Source organism: Choristoneura fumiferana, chromosome Z (genome assembly GCF_025370935.1).
Source record: "Choristoneura fumiferana chromosome Z, NRCan_CFum_1, whole genome shotgun sequence".
Taxonomy (NCBI): Eukaryota; Metazoa; Arthropoda; class Insecta; order Lepidoptera; family Tortricidae; genus Choristoneura; species Choristoneura fumiferana.
This window is the reverse complement of record NC_133472.1, coordinates 5,839,164-5,861,272: the sequence shown is the minus strand read 5'-3', so window position 1 is coordinate 5,861,272 and position 22,109 is coordinate 5,839,164. Positions and strand designations below refer to the sequence as shown.

Sequence of the window (22,109 nt, the reverse complement as noted above, 5' to 3'; positions counted from 1 at the left end):
GTGGTGCCAGGCTTCCTTGCCCGTTCGGTATGGAGGTTTGGGGATGCGCCGGGTCCAGGAACTTAATCTTGTGGCTTTTTTGGCTTCTGCTCATGGCTCGAGGGATCTTGTCGCTCGCATTTTGAGTGTTAATGGTGACAATTTTCGCGTGCCATTTGAGTCGGAGGCGTTAGCCAGCTGGTCGGTTTTTTGTCCTGGTGGAGAGCGGCCGGATAATCTTGGGCTGCAAAGAGGTACGACATCCTTTCCAAACGGGTTTATGTGAGTTTATTGGATTGTTGCTTGGAACGTTGCTTGACAACGATTCTTTGAGAATTGCAGCTGCACTAAGGTTGAGGGCTAAGGTTTGTGAGGCGCACCGGTGTATCTGCGAGGTGATGGTAGAGGAAAACTGGCATTATGGACTGAGTTGTCAGAGCGCTGGAAGGTTTCCGAGGCACCATTTCACTAATGTGATAGTTCGTCGAGCCATGGTGTCGGCCAGCGTCCCCTGTGTTTTGGAGCCTCCTGGTCTTGTCGGACGGACGGAAAGAGGCCTGACGGGCTTACGTTAGTACCTTGGCGTAAGGGTCGTTGTCTTTTGTGGGATGCGACGTGTGTTAGTCCGCCTACGTGTACCTTTGCCGCATCGCACATGAGAGAAACCTCGAGGTTGGCGGGCTCGTCGGCTGAGTCTGCTGCACAGCATAAGCATTCCAAGTATTCTGAGCTGGAGTCGGCTTATGGTTTCTTTCCGGTTGCGGTTGAGACGGCTGGGCCGTCGGGCTTTGAGGTGTGATTCTCGTTCAGGGTCATGGGTTGTTCAGCAGGGCTCCATAGCCATTCAGAGGGGCAACGCTGCGGGCGTAATGGGGAAGTTTGGTTCCAGTTTGTCGCAGGGGGCGGGGGTTTTTTATTGAGGCTACTCGGGTTAAAAAAAACTATTTTTATTTAAATTGCATTTTTTTTTAAATTCTGGATACTGTTTTTATTCTATAATTTCTATAAACAATAAAAACTAAAAAAATTCATCTGTAATCATTTTGGGAGTAGGTAATAAGAATAATTAATTACTACTCAATAACACTAACTTAACTAATAAAAAAGGCAGTTTTATATTTTAGGTAAATACTTTAACCACCTTTTATGCTAGTTTTGCACGTAACGTCGCTACTATTCCATACTAATACTAACGTCAAAAGCGGTTAAGTTACTTAGCGGCTTGCTTTGTCCATTTAGTGTATTTACGTGTGTGTCATGTCTGATGCATAAAAGCGGTTAAGTTATTAAACTGCCATTTTTTGTAGCATTGCCTTCAAAATATAAATAGCAATAAATTTACTAAGAAATTCATAGGAGAGAAGGGGGTTAAGATATACAATACGTCCCTTATACCTAGTATTATTATATCTTGTGAAATTAATATGCTACGATAAAATAGCAATCTCAGTTTTTTTTTATATAAAATATTTAAATAAAACTTTTCCGTAGGTAGATCCTTAATAAAATTTGCTATCAGGGTCAATAAAATTATCATATTTACTCTAACTAGCACACAACTCTAGAAATTACATTCGAACGGTTTTTGCCGCTTTTCTCGAAAGTTTCATTTTTCACTTAACGGCCTTCTCTCATATCCGGGCAGATTAGTTCATCGACTTTTAAAAATAATGAAGTCTTTGAATTCCTTTAGGGGCATACATGTCCAAATGTCAGAAAGTCCAGGTGTCACATTGTCCATGGTCAAAAAGTCCGAAGGATGAAACGTCCTAGTGTCTAAAAGTCCTAGCGTCAAAAAGTCCATGGTCGAAAAGTCCGAAGGATGAAACGTCCTAGTGTCTGAAAGTCCTAGCGTCAATAAGTCTATGATCAAAAAGTTCGAAGGATGAAACATCCTAGTGTCTGAAAGTCCTAGCGTCAAAAAGTCCATGGTCAAAAAGTCGGAAGGATTAAACGACCTAGTTCTGAAGGCCTGAATCCCATAATGTCTAGTTGTATAAAAATATGACTAACACAACTAAATGATAAATATAACTGAAATAGATTAGAGAGCTAGATTGCTCATCTGCATTATTTCCAGTCTATTATCTAATACCCTGAGGCCCATTCTCGGTAAGATCCAGATGGATCTACGATGCTTCGTACATGTCGAGTCGAGTCGACAAGAATTGACCAGCTGATCCAGTCTTGCAGATGGACTGGGGCCTCATTCTACATTGTCTCTTTCCATATTGTTATCGTATTGTCTACGTGGTGGCAGCTCTTATTGACTTGACAGTAAAGGCGATCGAGTCGAAAACAATTCGATTAGGTGTAAATAAAACCAAAATGGAATGAGACCCCTGGACTCTCGGACATATGGACTATCCAACATTAGGGCATTATAACCTTCAAACTTTTTGACAATGGACAATGTGACACCTGGACTCTCGGACAAGGGCATAAATATATATACGTTCCCAAGGCGTCAAAAATACCTGCACAGTAGATTAGCCAGAAATATCTGTACCGTAATCCGGCCCAAAAATATGTGATCATTTAGTTAGTCAAAAAGATCTAAACATTTACATGGCCATAAATAAATGTACAATGTCAGTCAATATATGTAGACAAATAGGAGGCCATAAATATCTATACACGCAACTCTCACATATATAAGAACAAAACCCAAGCCAAAAATATCTATACAGTCAAGGGCAATAATATCTACACAGTCAAAAATATCTATACAACAAACAAACAAGATTTCTAATTTTGGATTATGACAATCACCGAAAAGAGCACCGTTCTGTCATGATCCTGTCCTTTGTCCTTTTCATTTTGATCGTGACGTTATTGACGTGTCATTTGTGTTTCCTTTCACCCTATTATTTTATATTCTGCTTTACAGCTATATGCCATACAAGATAGGCAAGAAAATAGGGCAAAAATATCTATACACTTTAGTACCTTGTAACTTTAACCACTGTCACAACAGTTCATATATGGCAGTTCAAATGTGACGAAAATAGACAAGGTACTAAAGGTTACACATATTTTTGCATAATTTTTGCACATACATTTAAAGTAGGTGTCGACCTAAGTACCTAATTTAGGTCACTTTTAGAAGCCTTTTTTAAAAATTAATTTATATTTGTAATGAATCGTTGACGTATAGCCGGGCATGTGCACACCGGAGTTTATTTTTGATTCCTCTATTTATGAAAAAATAAAACAAATTACTAAAACCTACATTTTTTTATTTGAAAAACTTAGGTAAATTACTTTCATCATAAAAAAAGGCTACACATTTTTTTATACTTAAATTACCTACGTTCATCATAAAAAATCCACATTTTCTTCATATTAACAACCTAATATTTTGTATACCCTCCATCTGCATCTTTCACCGCTTGCAAACGGTCTTTCAGGTCGTCCTTTGGATGCATGATCTCTTACATTTCCTTCTTCTCTATACTTTTTCACCCATAAATATACAGTACTCCTCTAAAACAAATAAAAGTAACAATAAGTCAATGAATACCAGTTTGCTACAAAAGGGGTATTAAAAAAACATTCGGATCACTCAAATGTATGATTCGGCGCACTCACCATTACACCTAATTCCTCAGCAATTTGTGATATGGAAATTCTGTCTTCCCACATCATTACGATGCGGTGTTTTATATGGTCTGAAACCCTGTACATTATTTTTGAATATTTTCGATAATATCAATGTGTAGAATGGCAATGTCCAGAATAGCATTAAATTACATTATTACACATAACATAAATCAAATTGACGCATATCAATGGCAAACTTGACATTCGAATACATTATTTTATCATTAAGTAGGTACGAGTACTAAAGTGGCCAGTATTTATAAACTTTTTTAAAATACTTTTAATGTGAATGATACTTCGAATTATGTGTACATATTAATGCCCTTAGATGAATGATTGGTCTCGCGCGCTCGCTCGACTAGATACCGCGCTAACTAAAAACAAAAGGTTCGTGAATGCGGCAACTCAATAGTGTAGTGTGCGTAAGAACGGTGTAAGACAATTTGCAAGGATGCTAGTGTGCGTGACAAATTGTGTTGCCAGCTGCTCCACTGTTACCCGAATTATTGGGAAAATAAATTATTCTGTGGTCTATTAAGTTACTGGTTACAAAATGTATCTTGGGAAATACTTAGAAATTAAGAAGTAATTAAGAGTATGTATTAATATGTTTGTGTATAGGTTAGGCGTAGGTTTCTTCTTTAAAAAAATGGTAGGTATGATGTAGGTATATCAGTGATCAGGCCTCACTTTTAATTAAAATATATATATATTTAAGGACATTCAATATTTACAAATTATTACTGAAAATTCATGGACTGAGTCACCAACTAAGAAGTTTTGCGTACTTAACACTTTGCGCCTATAGTTAAACCTAATATAATGTACAGGTTAATTAAGACTAAAATACAAATAATTGTTTACAAAATATACATACATAGGTACATGCATACATACATGCTTACATACATACGCTTGAAAAACATAACCCTCCTTCGGGCAGTCGGGTAAAAAGTTAACATTTCAGGAAAATAGCTAGAAATACGAAAAAAAAATTTTTTTCGTTTCCCGTAATACCTAAGTAAATCAGCTGATCGGGCTTTTGACTGGGAAGACGAAAAACATTTTTAATTTTAAGACACATTCACCCCTTAATTAAATAGTGTCGGGTAACAATTTATACACCTCCAGTGTATAATATCACAAAGATAAACATTAAATAATATAGAACTAGGTTATGTATATATAATAATTACGTTAGATACTTAAATAAAATAAGTTATTAAAATTTATAATCATTTAATGATGATAACAATAAAATTCAATTTATTAAAATCTCAACCACCAAACATTTTTTCGTTTCCCGTAATACCTAAGTAAATCAGCTGATCGGGCTTTTGACTGGGAAGACGAAAAACATTTTTAATTTTAAGACACATTCACCCCTTAATTAAATAGTGTCGGGTAACAATTTATACACCTCCAGTGTATAATATCACAAAGATAAACATTAAATAATATAGAACTAGGTTATGTATATATGATAATTACGTTAGATACTTAAATAAAATAAGTTATTAAAATTTATAATCATTTAATGATGATAACAATAAAATTCAATTTATTAAAATCTCAACCACGGGGAATTTGATTCTTGTGTACGCGGCAACACAGAATGGCGTTTAGGGTTCATGTTATTTTATTTTGTAATTTCGAAATTATACGATATTCACTGATGGTATGTGATCCCAGTGTCCTTCTTATTTCTTGTAGTATTACTTTTAAACAGTTTCACTGCGAAAATTGGCATTTTACTTCGGTTTATGACCAAAATTTAACAAAAATTCGGGACATGCACATTACGCACAGTTTGCAACGCGACTGACTCGCCTCGGGCTCAGGTACGCCGATTTCGGCGTACTATTTGTTGCCGCATTTGACAAGTACACCGGCGGTATCTAGTCGAGCGAGCGCGCGAGACCAATCATTCATCTAAGCCCTAAAGGTTTGAATTTTCCCTTTTTCATACAAATTAAATACTGCTCCTGCCTCTCGTACATGCCGGCTTCCGAAAAGGCTATAGTACCGTAGACCACATACATGCGTTACGACAGGTTATATAGAAGACCGAAAAGTATAATCTCCCCGGGCGATTCCAAAAAAAAGTGGCACCTTAACCTGTCATTTAGTTTTTGAATAAAAACTATGCTCAACATGTCGTTTTCAGAAAAAATAAAAATGTTCACAGGCAAAAACTAATCTAATACACAAAGGCCAGGCAAATTTCAATTTATTAGTTTAATAAAAAAAAATAGATAGTAACAGTTTTTACTGTCTTGTCCAAACGCGACACTCTTCGAGTTTTAGTTCTTTAGTTTAGTCGTATACGATTTTGTTAAAAAAATATAGCGCTATATGACAACAGGAATATATCTGTATTAAAAATATATTGCACGGATTTAATATATCATTTTTAAACAACAATATCCACGCCCTAAATTTGTCCAGCGATATTTTCACTGTGACCTGTGTGTTCACAGTACAGCGTCTCACTCACACCGAGATATCATTTGTAGACCATAAATCGCGGCAAAACATTCCGTCAGTATCCATCTAATAGCCAAACAGAGCGTTTGCGGCCGTACGAATGTAGTTTTGTGGCGACAAGTGATCGAAGGCGGAAATCCGGAGTTTGTAACATGTATGTTAACTTTAACTTGTCTTGATTATTTGACGATATTGGTATGAAACGTTTTTTACTTATCTAATTAAAATGTTCTATATACTCATATCTGATTGCACTGAGAGTGAGGCATTCATATTATTAATGGTTTTTAAGTAATTGTCTACTATAACTACTTTTCACTGTAACCTGTGTCAATTTAACTTGTAATCAATATACAGGTTAAAGTGACTCTTTACTTAATAAATGATTTTGAGTGGCATTTACGAATTCGCTATTCGGGTATCTTAGTACCTAAAGTTGTTGATATGCTGACTTATTCACTTGGCAATTTTTAACGGCCGCAATATGTTCCTTATCCCTCTCAGTTATTGTCCTTTTCGTCTGTCCGATACCTATAGGAACTACCGCAACTACAATCAGTCTTATAAACACCTGGTGTGTTTGGAAGGGATCGACATTCTTGGGTGTCCTAATATGCCTCGCGTCTTTGGACAAAGGTGTGTACACTACCTTGATGGAATACTTGCCTACAACGGCTTCAACTTGGTCCGTGACTCCTTGCATATAAGACATTATACGCAGGTTACCTAGCTACATAAGGATGTTTAGTTCTACGTTTCCTTCTTGGCTGCCATTTATTCACCACATATCCGTTTAGTATACTTTAGTACCTCCTGAACATGTCTCAACTCGTCCTCAACAAATTCAGAGTCACAGAAATCAAATGCCCTATTTTGCAATGAACTCGTAACGGCTGAGATGTCTCGGACGGTGGTGAGACGATGTGTTCAGATACCTATCTGTGTGCGTCGGCTTCCTATCGACGGTATATGTCAAACAACCATCCGCTCTTGCTTTTTCCTTTAAGTACATCAAGGAAAGCTAATGTATGCCCCTCTTCCAACTCATAAGTAAAAGTACCTAATCTTTGTATGAATGGAATTGAGATATGCCAGAAACTGTTCCACTTCAGGTTTACCACATTTCATAACGCACAAAACATCATCGACATACCGCTTCCACAATCTTACATTCCACGCATGTAGATCTATTCAAGTCTCAAAATGTGCCATCCAGATATTGGCTATCACCGATGCCACGCGACTATCCATAAAAACGCCATCAATCTGCAGATAGTGATGTCCATCAATCTGTAGCTAGGACTCTAACATAATATCATTCTTACATAACTTCCCCCGATTCATCTCATAGCATTCATTGAGGGGAACATTGGTGAAAAGCGACGCCACATCAAAACTCAACATAACGTCTTCCGGTTCCAACTGAATGCTGCTGAGAATTTCAAAAAATGGCGAGAACCTTTAACGTAAGATGACGTTTTCCCCACAAGCGGCCACAATATCGATGCTATGTGTTTCGCAAGGTCGTAAGTAGGAGAAGCAATTTGACTTACGATAGGTCTTTTAGGCATTTCTTTTTGTCTTGTGCACTTTCGGCAACCCATATAACTTCGGCAGCTGCACGATCTTCGGCTTGTAAAGGCGCTCAAAACCATCACCGTCGAACAGATCTTTGTAGTCTGACAACAGTCCTTATACTGCGCGTAATTCTGGCCGTAGGGTTGTACGACACTGGCTTATAGACCTGATCGTCATCCAACAAATTCCTTATTTAACTCTCGTAATCATTAGAGTCCATCACCACAGTGGTATTACCCTTGTCCGCTTTAAGTACAAAAACCTCTTGGTTCTTCCTAATATTCCTTAAGGCCAAACGCTCTTTCGCAGTGACATTCAGTGACGTTCTCGCCAACAAACTGTAATATCAGTTAGGCGAGTGAATATGTACAGTTAGTAAGTGTATGTAATACCTATGAGAAATAAATTAAAAAAAATGTTTTTCAGTAAACTGGTCCTTCTTAAAATAACCGCAACATCTTGCCTTAGGACATCGGCGTCACTCAAAGTCACTTTATTGCGCATTATCGCTTCTTCCACGCTACTGATAACGGTTCCATAAGGAATTCGTTTCGGTGTCAAAGCATAATTCAACCCCTTCGCCTCTTGATATCTACTCTTTTGTACATAATCTGTAAAATTTAACTTTAACTTGTAATGTTTTCTCTACTAACCTGCGCAATGCAACTTTAACCTATATCTCCAAAACTTCAACACGCTATAATTTTTATATTTGTATGAATTTTGCGGTGCCCTTTACAAATATGCCCCAATTGTATTATTTAAAAAATATTTTTCATACTTAGTTGGTAAAACTGGCATATTTTTTTTTTACAAAAAACTTTTTAACCTGCCGGTGCCACTTTTTTTGGAATTACCCCCCCCCCCTTTGCCTTTCATTAGTCGAACGAGAAAGCCTTCGATTCGATCGAGACTTGGACTGTGCTGCAGGCACTCCAGCGGTGCCAAGTTGACTACCGGTATATCGAAGTGTTGAAGTGTCTGTACGAAAACGCCCTATGTCCGTCTGACTACAGGAGCACGAAGCCTATTCCTCTGCAGCGGGGAGTCAGATAAGGAGATGCGATCTCTCCGAAACTGTTCACCGCTGTATTGGAGGATGCTTTTAAGGTTTTGGACTGGAAAGGACGAGGCATCAACATTAATGGCGAGTACTTCACTCACCATCGATTCGCCGACGATATTGTAGTCATGGCTGAGACCATGGAGGACCTCAGTGCTATGCTCGCTGACCTGAGCAGAGTTTTCGACCGAGTTGGCCTGAGAATGAACATGGACAAGACGAAAGTCATGTCTAATGTCCATGTTGTGCCAACTCCCGTAATAGTCGGAGGCTCTGCGCTCGAAGTTGTTGACGACTATGTTTACCTAGGACAAACGGTCCGGTTAGGTAGGTCCAACTTCGAGGAAGAGATCACTCGTCGAATCCGACTCGGCTGGGCAGCATTCGATAAGCTTCGCAGTGTCTTTTCATCCAAATTACCGCATTGTTTGAAGTCAAAAGTCTTTGACCAGTGTGTGTTGCCAGTAACGACATACGGATCTGAGACGTGGGTGCTAACGATGGGCCTCATGAGGAAGCTCAAAGTCACTCAAAGGGCTATGGAAAGGGCTAAATATGCTGGGGATTTCTCTGCGGGATAGAATCAGAAATGATGATATCCGCAGTAGAACTAAGGTTACCGACATAGCCCCAAGAATTGCAAAATTGAAGTGGCAGTGGGCGGGGCACATTGCTCGCAGAGCTGATGGCCGATGGGGTCAAAGAGTTCTCGGATGGCGTCCGCGGACCGGGAGACGAGCTGTTGGTAGGCCTCCAACAAGATAGAGCGACGACCTGGTTAAGATCGCGGGATCGCGGTGGATGCGAAAAGCACAAGACCGGTCTGAGTGGAGAGCCTTGGGGGAGGCCTATGTCCAGCAGTGGACGTCTTTCGGCTGACATGATGATGATGATGATGATCAATGTACGCTATCATAGAACACAGCTCACGTCGCCTGTCACGTTACAAACATCAAAGATTTTGCTTTACATTGTTTCTTCGAATAAACTTGAAAAAAAGTACAAAAAGATTCCAAAAAACCAATCTTAATTTGATTGCTTAGTAACGATATCTCTTGTCCGGGTGAGCGGTTAGTTCCAATGGAGTGCCGTAAAAGTTTCTCGATGAGGGCTATGGCATAGATGTCGCTAGCGTCGCTGCTTAAGTGACTAAGTAAGAAAGACAAGCTGAGATATGAGGTGCATAGGGAAATTCGTGTCGGTACCGTTGACCATCAGTGGTGTAGCGGTATAGCACGCGGTACGGATTACCGAGGACCTGGGTTCGATTCCCAATGATGGTCTTATTTTTCTGTTTTGTCTGTGTATCTATATTTCAGTTTGTATTTTCAATTTTGAAAATAAGTGTAATAAAATAAAAAACTAATTATTTTTAAAAGTCGCTTAACTAATGTTGTTCAGTTTGACGAGTAGGTATAATCTATGTTTTAATTATTTGCTCGTATTACAGGCTACACCCGGTATACATAACAATTTCCCGTGATTGGCTATTTACAGAAATACCCTGTTTAAGTTGATCAATTTCCGAAAAATAATAAATTAAATGAATATGTAAGTGGTGGATTTAACTGCTCTATATTAATCAATGACAACTCAACGAGTGCACTCTCCGCGTGTTGGATTGCTAATAAGTCAAAAAGACAATTGTCATTTTCGACTAACCAATCCTTCCGATTTCCCCCGAAACCCGAAGGTTTTTCTAAGAACTCACGGATTGTACTTGTTTTAACATCTAAATCAAGTCTTCAGTTTCTATTGAGCCTTCGGTTATATCTAAATTGCTTAGCAACTGTGTTAAAATACTTGAAGCTCAACCCGTTAAATACTTCTTATTGAGTAGCTCCGGTGGTCAACTAGGTTTTCATCATCAGTTCCAGTTCACCAAATGGTGACTTTCATGAGAAAATGCGCTAGTTACTAATAAAAACAGGGCGTAATCGTTAAGTGTAGCCAGGCCATTATTCTGTAAATATAACAGATATCAAAAAAAATATATAACAAAAAATTAAACCGACTACAAAAAACCATGAAAATAATTTTCTACCAGTCCGAAGTCGGTGCCTCAGCACGAGCCAGCAGAAGTGAACCTATAGTCGCCTACCTCACCTACGCACTACATATTGGGCTTCAATCACTCCTGCTGGCTCGTGCTGAGGCACCGACTTCGGACTGGCAGAAAATTATTTTCATGGTTTTTTGTAGTCGGTTAAATTTTTTGTAATAAAATATTTATTTTTCACGCTTTTTAGCGTAAATAATCTAAGATGCAATAGTTTAATGTTAACTGCTCGTCACCTTTTAGAAAAGATTGCTTTTTCCGATGCAGAGACGTTGTTTATTAAGGAGTCCTGGTGCTTCACCACCCATTCCATTTCACCATATGCATTACGAGGAGTGTCGAGGAGCATAAACTTAAGTTAAAGTAATTGAAATTCAACCCCTGAAATAGTTGTTATTGAGTAGTAACTCCGATGGTCAACTGTGGTCTTCATCATCAGTTCCACTTCACCAAATGATGATTTTCAAAAGAAAATGCACGAGTTACTACTAAATATATCAAAATTACCATAGGCGTCGCTACAACATTTAAAGCGTTCCCTCGAATTCCTTAGGATCCAATAATCAGATCCTGATTTGCCACTTATGGGCCCTGATTGAAAGCATTTCAATACGAATGCAAAAAAAAAACAAATCGGTTCATAAATGACGGAGTTCTGAGGTAACAAACATAAAAATACGACCGAATTGATAACCTCCTCCTTTTTGAAGTCTGTTAAAAGTGTAAACTGATATCGAAAGTAGTTACCCAATGAGTAAAAGCACATTATTCAATTTTTTCAATTAAATTGCACTGTTTCCCATTGTCATTTAATATTCTTTTTACGTTTTTTGTCCAATGCGAGGTCACCAGAGTAGGTGTGCCTCCTGAGGCTTCGAAGAGATTAAATGAAAAGGATTTTGAGGCACACGAACGTATAATAAAATATTTTCCAATATTGGCGATACTTTAGGCTGCGCTCTTGGCAGCGCCGCAATCCCCCTCCCCCTCCCTCAGCATGTGCCTGAGCCGCGTGTGCATGTGGTCCTGCTGCTACACCATGTGCACCAGCGCGCGCAGCACCATCTGTACAGGCATTTACTCATTTACCGACCTTGGGCTTCATGACAATAAAATTTGTATGCGCAATGACTCATTTACCGACCACGGGTTTCATGACAAACACATTAAGGTCGAGGGTTTAATTTGGGGGGTTGCAACAAAGGTAGCCTGCATGTTACGACACTGTTTACGACCAAGTGTGATGAAAAAGTAGTTTAAATGCTCGCATACATTTAGTACGACGTTCCTTGAGGCTTTTACCTACCGTCAAAGATAAAACTGTTTAAGATTAATTATTTACATGAATCAAGTGTAATAAAATAATAAAACTCTTTTATGAAATAATAAATCTACCTAACATTTATTTTTTAAGGAAGTACGCCCTTGATGTGCGATACAGCCTTCTTCAAAGTTTCTAAATGAACTTATCAAGTGAAAATTTTAAAGTGATAATATAATTATATGGATAAGTGGATAAAATAAAATAATTCATGAATCATAATTATAATGATAGCCGTGGTGGCCGAGTGGTTTGACTAAAGGACCTATGGTCTCTCAAGCAGAGGATCGTGGTTTCAATTCCCGGCTCCCACCTATAAGTTTTTCGAAATTCATGTGCGAAATTATATTTGAAATTCGCCACGAGCTTTACGATGAAGAAAACATCGTGAGGAAATCTGCACTTAATTCTTAATAAGATATGATGATCGACCTCTAACAGTGAATGAAGAAACTACACCCTCATATTTGGAAAAAATAACATTAAATAAAAAAGGGTAGGTCCGTGTGAGCGCGTCGTCAACACCCGGTATATGGTTGCGTTCAGATTTATCTGATGCAGGGTGTTGTGACGGCTTGTGTATTGTCGCATCAAAGCTCTATAGAGAGAGAAAGTGAGAGAAACAGAGAGTATCACAACACAACACGACAGATAAATGTAAATGCAGCTTTACCCGAGCGTCGGCGAAGCTCACCGAGCGTGAGCCGCCCATTTGTATCCGTGTTAGGTTTGCCCTGCCCTGGCGCCAGCGGAATGCGACGAGCGTGCTCCAGTCATTTAGTAGCAACAAGTCTGCCGGGCATGGCCGAGTACTGTAGGAGTGCGCACGGGCACGCCCGAGCGCCGACTCTGTGTACAATCGTGGGAGATCGGTTTTTCGTAGCAGTCGCTGTAAAACCTTTCTCGAAGTTGGACGCTGCCCTTGAGCCACTATCGTTTGCTAACGCAATATGCAATTGTTTACGCGATTCTTCTTGTTTTTAACCGACTTAAAAAAAAGGAGGTTATCTATTCAGTTTTTTTTTTAATGTTTGTTACCTCAGAAGTCCGTCATTTATGTATCGATTTGAAATCATTTTTTTTGCGTTCGTCTAGGAATACTTTCAATTAGGTCCCATAAAGACCAAATTAGGATCTGATGATTGGATCCTAAGGAAATCGAGGAATAGGGACACCTATGGTGCCATCCCAGCCTATATACGTCCCATTGCTGGGCACAGGCCTCCTCTCATAACAAGAGGGCTTGGGCCATAGTTCCCACGCGGGTCCAGTGCGGATTGGGAACTTCACACGCACCATTGAATTGCTTCGCTGGTTTGTGCAGGTTTCCTCACGATGTTTTCCTTCACCGCAAAGCTCGTGGTAAATTTTAAATGTAATTCCGCACATGAATTTCGAAAAACTCAGAGGTGCGAGCCGGGGTTTGAGCCCACGACCCTCTGCTTGAGAGGCGATAGGTCAAACCACTAGGCCACCACGGCACGGAAACCTATGGTAATTTTTAGTAGTAACTCGTGCATTTGCTCTTGAAAATCATCATTTTGTGAAGTGGAACTGATGATGAAGACCACAGTTGACCATCGGAGTTATTACTCAATAACAAGTATTTCACGGGTTGAATTCCAATTACTTTAACCAGTTGCTAAGCAATTTATGCTCCTCGTAATGCATATGGTGAATATGGAATAGGTGGTGAAGCACCATTACTCCTCAATGAAGAAAGTGTCTGCATCGGAAAAAGCAATCTTTTGTAAATGGTGACGAGCAGTTGACATGAAACTCTTAGATTTTTTACACTAAAAAGGGTGACAAAAAATTATATACCAAAAAATTGCACTGACTACAAAAAAAACAATAAAAATAATAATAATACGATTATATAAAAAACAAAAATACAAGTGGATGCCAAAATTCATAAGATTACATCTCATTCAAGACCTCATTTTTTGGGTTCCGGAGCCAAAATGTCAAAAACGGAACCCTTATAGTTTCGCCATGTCTGTCTGTTTGTCTATCTGTCCGTCCGTCCGCGGCTTTGCTCAGGGACTATCAATGCTAGAGAGCTGTAATTTTGCACGGACATGTTAACTATGCCGACAAAATGGTACATTATAAAGTTAATAAAAATTTTTTTTAGAGTACCTCCTATGGACGTAAAGTGGGGGTGATTTTTTTTACTCATCCAACCTTATAGTGTGGGCTACGGAACCCTATTTCAGGCTTGTCCGACACGCTCTTGGCCGGTTTTATCTCAATTTGAGTTGCTGATGTGGGATACTTACATTTTAATTATGACCAAGTACCTAGGTACTTCTAGGTATATCTAGATATCAAGTAATTGTTTCGACAACTGAGTTTATAGGGGACATCATTTCAAAGACATTATTTATTTATTAAAAGAAAGGAAGAAATAAGCTATTTTTTATATTCGGATAACTACAAATATAATTATAATTATTTATTTCAAGAACACATACAGTCATACGTTAATGAGTAGGTAAGTATATACAAGTAAATCAAAAACAATATAAAGACGAGGTTCATAACATAAATATTCATAGGTACTAAAAGTTATTGAAAACTAATAATAATGATATAGGTAGGTATTTAACATGTACCTACCTATGTTTTACTTTTTACAGTTGGCACGTAGGTATATTGGTCAAACAATTAATATTTTTTACAGTACAATTCTTCCCAGAGGCTCAACGAAAATACAATGGAGATACAAAAATAAATGTGATCCCTTTCCAAGAAATCTGATTGAACAATTTGATCCTTACAACTTCAATTCCGTAAGAAGACATCTTGGAAAAGAAATTGGAAGGGAAGATGAAATCACTATACAATCAGTAACAATTCACAATGTAGGTACTTATTCATGCGTCGCCACTAACGCTGCGGGATATGACTTCCATAGCATGTGTGTGTATCTACCAGGTAACTATTTATGTTTAAATATTAAATATTAACTTTTTCCGAATTTGAAAAGCGTTAAAATGCGATAGGTACTCGTATGATTCGTTTATAACTGCTGTCGCTACGCCTCGCCTATTATGTTAGTTATGAGTCGTTATCATAGTAATCTAAACTTCACATGGTTAGGGATATGCCTGGGTTGATCAAACATGAAACAAGGTGTAACGACAGCAAGTGAACTTAAAAGAACTCTGAATCTTACCTAGGTTATGTTGGGTAGTGTGTGTCTGCCTTAAATAACTCTATAATTGTCATTGACGAAAACGTCTATATTTATGGTTTTACGAGAGCTCTTTGCTCTTTTTCTCTTCCTCTGCTGCCGCCATTACGTACGGACATATAGAATTACAAAATGTGAGTTTCTTGTGTTGTAACAATGAATAAAGGATTATTCTATTCAGCAATGTGATGCCTATCAATAGAGCACAGCCGTGCCTCTCGCTCCGTTAGCATATAGCAATTTGATAACTTATTTTCCACTGTGTGTCGACTCGGCACCTGTCGTCATCCTATCAGGTTACAGGGCCCGGAGACAGATACTGGCTCTATCTGCTTCGCTATACCTACTGCTGCAAGGTTCTGCGTTCACCATCTATGCATAAAAATATATCAATGTCTTTGGTGCCACTTATAGGAGTTGCAGAGAATTATGACAGCGGTACTTACGTAGTATCTATCAGTCTTACAGGCTCAGTGGGAGGCAGTATGGAGTCGTTAGGTGACTAGTTAAGAGAACTGTAAGGGGGGATCAAGAATACCACCACCCCACCCCTTCCCGTGGGTGTCGTAAAAGGCGACTGAGGGATATATGTTTCAACTTCCGTAATGAATTGCTAAGTGTGCCTACTAAGTATATTAACATAAAAATGGCTGAAAGTCCGTTCAACTGAAGTAAAATGACGCAGCGCAGCCCGCCACCCACCTGCAGTGGCACCGACATCAGAGATCAGAAACTTTTTAACCCCCGACGCAAAAAGAGGGGTGTTATAAGTTTGACCGCTATACACTGTGTGTCTGTCTGTGGCACCGTAGCTCTTAAACGGGTGGACCGATTTGAATGCGGTTTTTTTATTTGAAAGCAGGTTTTCTAGCGATGGTTCTTAGACAATTTTTATCAAAATCGGTTCAGCCGTTTCCAGATCATCAGCTCTTTTATTCGCTGTGGTAGGAATCTTAGACGCGTTGCACTCTGTATAAAAGCAAAGGCGATCGCGGTGACTGTAATTGTTACCGCGGAATATCTCTACTTAGCATTACCAGTAAAGCCTTTGCAAGAGCCATCTTAGTAGGTAAGCTGCAGAGGCTTGCCGACCGCGTATAACCTGAGGCACAATGCGGATTTCGATTCCAACGGTTAACTGTCGATATGATTTTCTCTCGTTGACCAGAGGTATTGCAGATGCGTTGCCAACCTAGAGGCCTAAGATGGAATACCTCAAGTGCCAGTAATTTCACCGGCTGTCTTACTCTCCACGCTGAAACACAACAGTGCAAGCACTACTACTACTTACGACTTACTTACTTACGACTTGTGGCTCATATTAGTCCAGTCTACGTTTAGATTCAGGTACTTATTTACTTAATTAGCAACGCACCTGAGGTACCCCTCGTGTTCGCAAGTGTCAACGGGCGGCGGTGATTACTTCCCATCAACTGACCTACAAGCTCGTTTTCTCCCTGTTTAAAAAAAAACTTGGTAGTTCCTACTAAGTCAATGGGTCTTTCCTCAGTCAATACTTAGTTATCTCAATACTTGGGGTATTTCAATATGTAGGAGCTTAGACTAGTTACTGAGGATGCTTAGGATACTTAATAAACTTAGAACACCTAAGATACTTAGGACGCCTATGATACTTCTGATTGCGGCTCCACTGAGGCGGAGACGAGCGGAGCGGAGAGGATAAGTGTAGGATCGACCACTCATATTAGTAGAAATCCACTTGAAATCCACATTCGGAGACGAGATGTAATATGATTGGTCAATCCCTACATGTCTCCTCTCCGCACCGCTCGTAACACGTAAAATAATTTAATTAGAAACAGAACAAACATGATCAGCTATTATATTTAGGATGCTGTTTGGGCTGCTCCTTGTTCTGCTCAGCAGTGACACTGCTTTTTTGCGCAAAATTGTTGCAAACCTGTCCTGTAAAAGTCTAGGCAATCTAGAAGTTATTATTTTGAATACTAAGGTCATTGTTTGACTTTTGGGTATATCGGGCGCCAAAGCTGCTGGTGTAAACGGATGAACCACACGCCTTGAACAGTATTATCTTGACTTCGTTTGAAAACCTAGCAGACCTGCAAGTATGCATATTTGCCATCACACGCACAAGCTCTTCACTCTATTTTAATGTCAGCCATCGTCCTTCAGATCGTCACGTCAGTAACAATGTGCCCAAGATACTTGAAGCGAACTCAGTAACTCTTGTCAGGGCGATGCCGTTCAGTTAGACGAGAGGTACCACTGTGGGACAATTGTTCCCAGCCTAAAAATCATGAATTCACTCTTCTTCCCGTTATATGGAAAACCGTGTGAGGAGGCGTAGGATTCATTTATGGCTGCAGGTTTACGGAGCGCAGCAATGGAGGGAACAAGCAGCACCATGTCGTCCGCGTAACTGATTTTGTTAAGACAAACGTCATCGACATGGCAGCCGATATGTGTGCCGCCGAGCTGTTCAAGAATGCCGAGATGCTCGGTTCAATTTGAGCTTGCCTCTGCTATTTTGTCTGTACGTCAAAATAGCACAGGCAATCTCAAACCACCTCGCACTCCGGACTGTACGGTTCCGTAGCCTCCCCCGTTCTCCTGGTTTAAATACCAGTACCTGAGATGGGAAGATGGATTAACTTTGGCGGTAATCCAGATCCCTGCAACTTAGTCCATAGAACATAATAAGATATTCAAAAGCTTTCGTCAAGTTCAAAAAACGGTCATAAATAGGTGTTTTTCTGTCTGTGTAGTATTTGACAGTGTGTTTTAGATTAATAATGGCCGTCTCTGTTAACAACGCAGGCCGGAAGCCAAACTCAGCGTCATGCAGTTTAATGCGTGCATTGGGGTAGACGATAAGCACACTGTCAAATACCTCAGCTACAATAGTCGCTAATGATATAAGCGCACGGCACTCATTGGCACACTGTTTCTGGCACTGGGTCAATCTGTCGCACTAAGAAACGTGTTTATAATTCTAATTAGAATAATTATTTTTCAGATTTTATACTACGCCCATTAATAGATAAAACAATATACAAAGTTCGAGCAAGAGTAGGCAAATCAGCTACACTAGATTGCAAGTACGTAGCCAATTATCATTATCATCATCATCGTATCAACCGCAGAACGTCCATTTTTTTTTACAAATACTTCCAACATTATCGGTCCCTATTTTATTTTACCTTTTACGTTGTCGCTTTTTCTTCTGCTCGTCCTGTAATGCCACCAACACATAGTTTATCTTTCTCGCGTACTTCACCTTTCTATGTGTGGGTCGGGCCCATCTAGCTATTCTACACCTTTTTTCTACACATTTTATTATTGCTACCTTTATTATTATACCGTTCGTTCTGTTGTTCTCTTTGTCACTGTGATCAATTTTTCTAGCGGTCCTCTGTTTCATTCACTTCTCTGTTATTCTTTTTTTTCGCCATACATAGATGCTCCACCCTAATAAAATCTGCATGTTGATAACCAAAGCTCGATTCAACTGGTGAAATCTGGTTCTTTTAACAAAAGATCGAAACATATTGATGTTCGGTACCATTTTATTCATGAACACTTCGTGAATGGACTGATCAACATCAGCTACTGTCCGACGAAGATACAGCTAGCTGACATTATGACAAAGCCGTTGTCGAAGGTGAAGTTTGCCAGACACTGTGCAAGGCTGATGTGTGGATAGCGCCGAGCTTCAGCCACATGAGTCCACATCAGGAGAAGGTGTTGGAAGGTGTAATGCCGTCCTCATGTTTCTCTATGGACACAATTTGAATTTGGTGATGACACGTTCTACCAATTTCTTTCGATTGTAATGTTTTGCTAGATACCAATAAAACTAGTATTTTACTTCACAAAATGTTTTAATATAATAGCTATATGCTACAGTTCCATCTCTATCACATATCACTGAATCGAAAATTTGTCTTAGCAAACCCCTAATGGTTTTAAAAGACCTTTCCAACGATACACCATACTACAAGGTTGGATGATAAAAAAAAAACACCCCCACTTTACGTCTATGGGAGGTACTATAATTTTTTTTTTAATTTTTTTTTATTTATTTATGTATTTGGGCACAAACGGAATTCACGGCGGGCATTTTAATTGTACTATTTTGTCGGCATAGCTTACATATATATTTGTGCAAAATTACAGCTTTCTAGCATTGATAGTCCCTGAGCAAAGCCGCGGACGGACAGACAGACAGACAGACAGACATGGCGAAACTATAAGGGTTCCGTTTTTGCCAATTTGGCTACGGAACCCTAAAAATTACGTAGGCATATAAAATGGCGGCTTTCGTCAACATCAAAAGAGAGAACCTTCTGTACTTGTATGTATTACTTATTCTGTGCCCGTGGTAACACGTTTCTAACCCTTATACTTACCTCAGTACACTTTAATTAATGATACTTACTTTATTCTTACATCGCCATCGCTCGAAACGTACCTACTTACTCACGTCACGTCACTCGTCACCGAAAAGCGCGGCACGACGCGCGCGACGACCGAGGTTGCGGTGTGAGTGAAGCCGGTCGGGTAGACCAAGGACACTATACATTGTTTGTCTCTGTCTAGCAGGCGTAGATTTACTCAAAGCGCCGGTCCAATGATAGCAACCTTCACTTAAATTGTTATTCTTGGTAGAGATAGATAATAAATTAATAATATTATTGAATGTTTTTTACAGACTATTTGAAGGTGACGGAGAAATAATGTTTGTCTGGCTATTCTCGAGTAATTTTTATGGCCGATTCCATGAAATAGATACGGGAATATCTAGTTACGTGATACCTTCAGTAACCTTTGACCACGCCGGTTTTTACCGCTGCGTTGCCACGAGTTTGCTCGGAGAAGATTCTCATACTATGGAACTGATTGTACCAGGTAAATATTCGTAGATAATAAATAACATGGAACTTCATGCTCCCTGGCAACCCTAATGCCTGTTTTGTGATTTTTTTAAGATAAATATAAAGATGTACCCAATATGTACCGAATATGTATCTACTTAAAAAAAAATGTAGAGCATCTCTCCCAACATCTCCCAACTCCAGTCATATCTTCCAACATTCATAATACCTTCAGCTAACAATGACTACGGTAAGAGAGTGTGGACGCAAGCTTTGCCGCGCGCTTTGAATAGATTTCCATTATGATGATTCAATGCAAAACAAAACTGCTAAACAACTGGTAAATATTTAAAAAAAAATGCTGATATCCTTTCCGATCCTTTCCTCGATCCTTTCCGACTAACATATTGGGTACTATATGATACCAAACAACTTACTTATATCATTTACTCTAGTCATTGACTTATTAATGGGTGGTGAAACAGCCCTTTAAGTCATAAACTTTGTTTTTTATAATTTGATTTATAACTAGATTCGATAAAATGTTTAAATATTAAGATTAGAGTCTAAACGGAAGATTTTCTTTGTTAAGTATTGAAATAAACAGTTTTTTTTTTAATTTTAGCTACCCCATAATTAAATTTAAGAAATTCCACATGGTTACTTGCTTTTTCAGTAAAGAAAAGTTCAAAAATAATTGTACCTCAGTTATTACTGTTTAATAAGTTGGTTATTTCCATTGCAGCCGACTGCTGGTACTAACTTAAAAACAACGGGCCGGATTAATACGAAACTTTGTACATATAATGGGATTATACACATCTTGGTCTTAAGGTGGATTCTGGTGCCCGAAATCATACAAAAAAAAAACAGAGAGTTGAAATTTTATAACGGAAAACTAATACTGAAACTAATATTATATTTAACCTAATGCATCCCATTTGCCTAATCACCTTTGCGAAATAGGATAGATATAATAATTGCTTATTTGCAAATTACATTTTGGTCTTGGATTGCATGTACAGCCAGCCAATTTTATTCCTAGGCCACCACAGCACCATGTCGTAATGACAATGACATTTAACGTCATTCGATGAACATTATTATAGACTAGCTTTTGCCCGCGGCTTTGCCCGCGTGGAATTCGGTTATCGCGCGCTGTTCCCTCGGGAACTGTGCATGTTTTCGGGATAAAAAGTAGCCTAGGAAACTATCCTGGCCCGTAAACTATCTCTATGCCAAAAATAACGTCGATCTGTCGCTCCATTTCGACGTGAAAGATGGACAAACATACAAACAAACAACAAACATATTTTTTTCTGTAATCTTTTGTTTTCCTTTTGTACAATAAAGAGTATAAATAAACAAACAAACATACAAAACCACAAACACACTTTTGCATATATAATATATTAGTAAGGATTATGCTTGTAGGTACCTGTTTGCTACACCATATTGTTGAAATTGTATTGAGACTCATTTATATCTACAACATGCTTAGTACATGTATTTATGGCAAATAAAGAAACTGAACTGAACTTAAAATATAATGCGTGCATACAAAATTTGAGGGTGGCCCTCGATTTGCCTGAGATCCCGTCATCAGATCCTGATTTGGTGACAGTGGAATCACCTTGGGAGTATACTCTTTCGAATAAAAAAAGAATTTTTAAAATTGGTCCCCAATTGACCGACAAATTGGTGAACACACATAAAAAATATATATATAGTGGAATGCATGACCTTCTCCTTTTTTTGAAGTCGGTTGAAGAGCCTTTTGTGACCTACTTACAATAGAAACTTTTGAATTTTTTCATTTTAGCTTTCTACAACCAGTAAAACGCAAAATCCCGTTTTTTCCCGTTTCCGTAAGAATTTTCGGAAATGCTCTCTTAATGCTCCCTTACACTCCCCAAGCAACCCACGCGCCGAATTTCAGCTTTCCACGACCAGCAAAACGAAAA

The 22,109-nt window shown here is 38.9% G+C and overlaps 1 protein-coding gene across 1 annotated transcript in view; it reads left to right on the top strand.

The window, feature by feature from the left end:
* The window catches only part of LOC141441055 (uncharacterized), a 36,415-nt gene that overhangs the window by 1,927 nt on the left and 12,379 nt on the right, over positions 1–22,109 (top strand). Inside the window, exons 2-4 of the mRNA XM_074105720.1 lie at positions 14,777–15,030; positions 18,288–18,369; positions 19,983–20,179. Of these exons, the coding sequence (XP_073961821.1) occupies positions 15,012–15,030; positions 18,288–18,369; positions 19,983–20,179 (298 nt within the window). The 5' untranslated portion in view covers positions 14,777–15,011. The remainder of the gene's footprint in view (positions 1–14,776; positions 15,031–18,287; positions 18,370–19,982; positions 20,180–22,109) is intronic.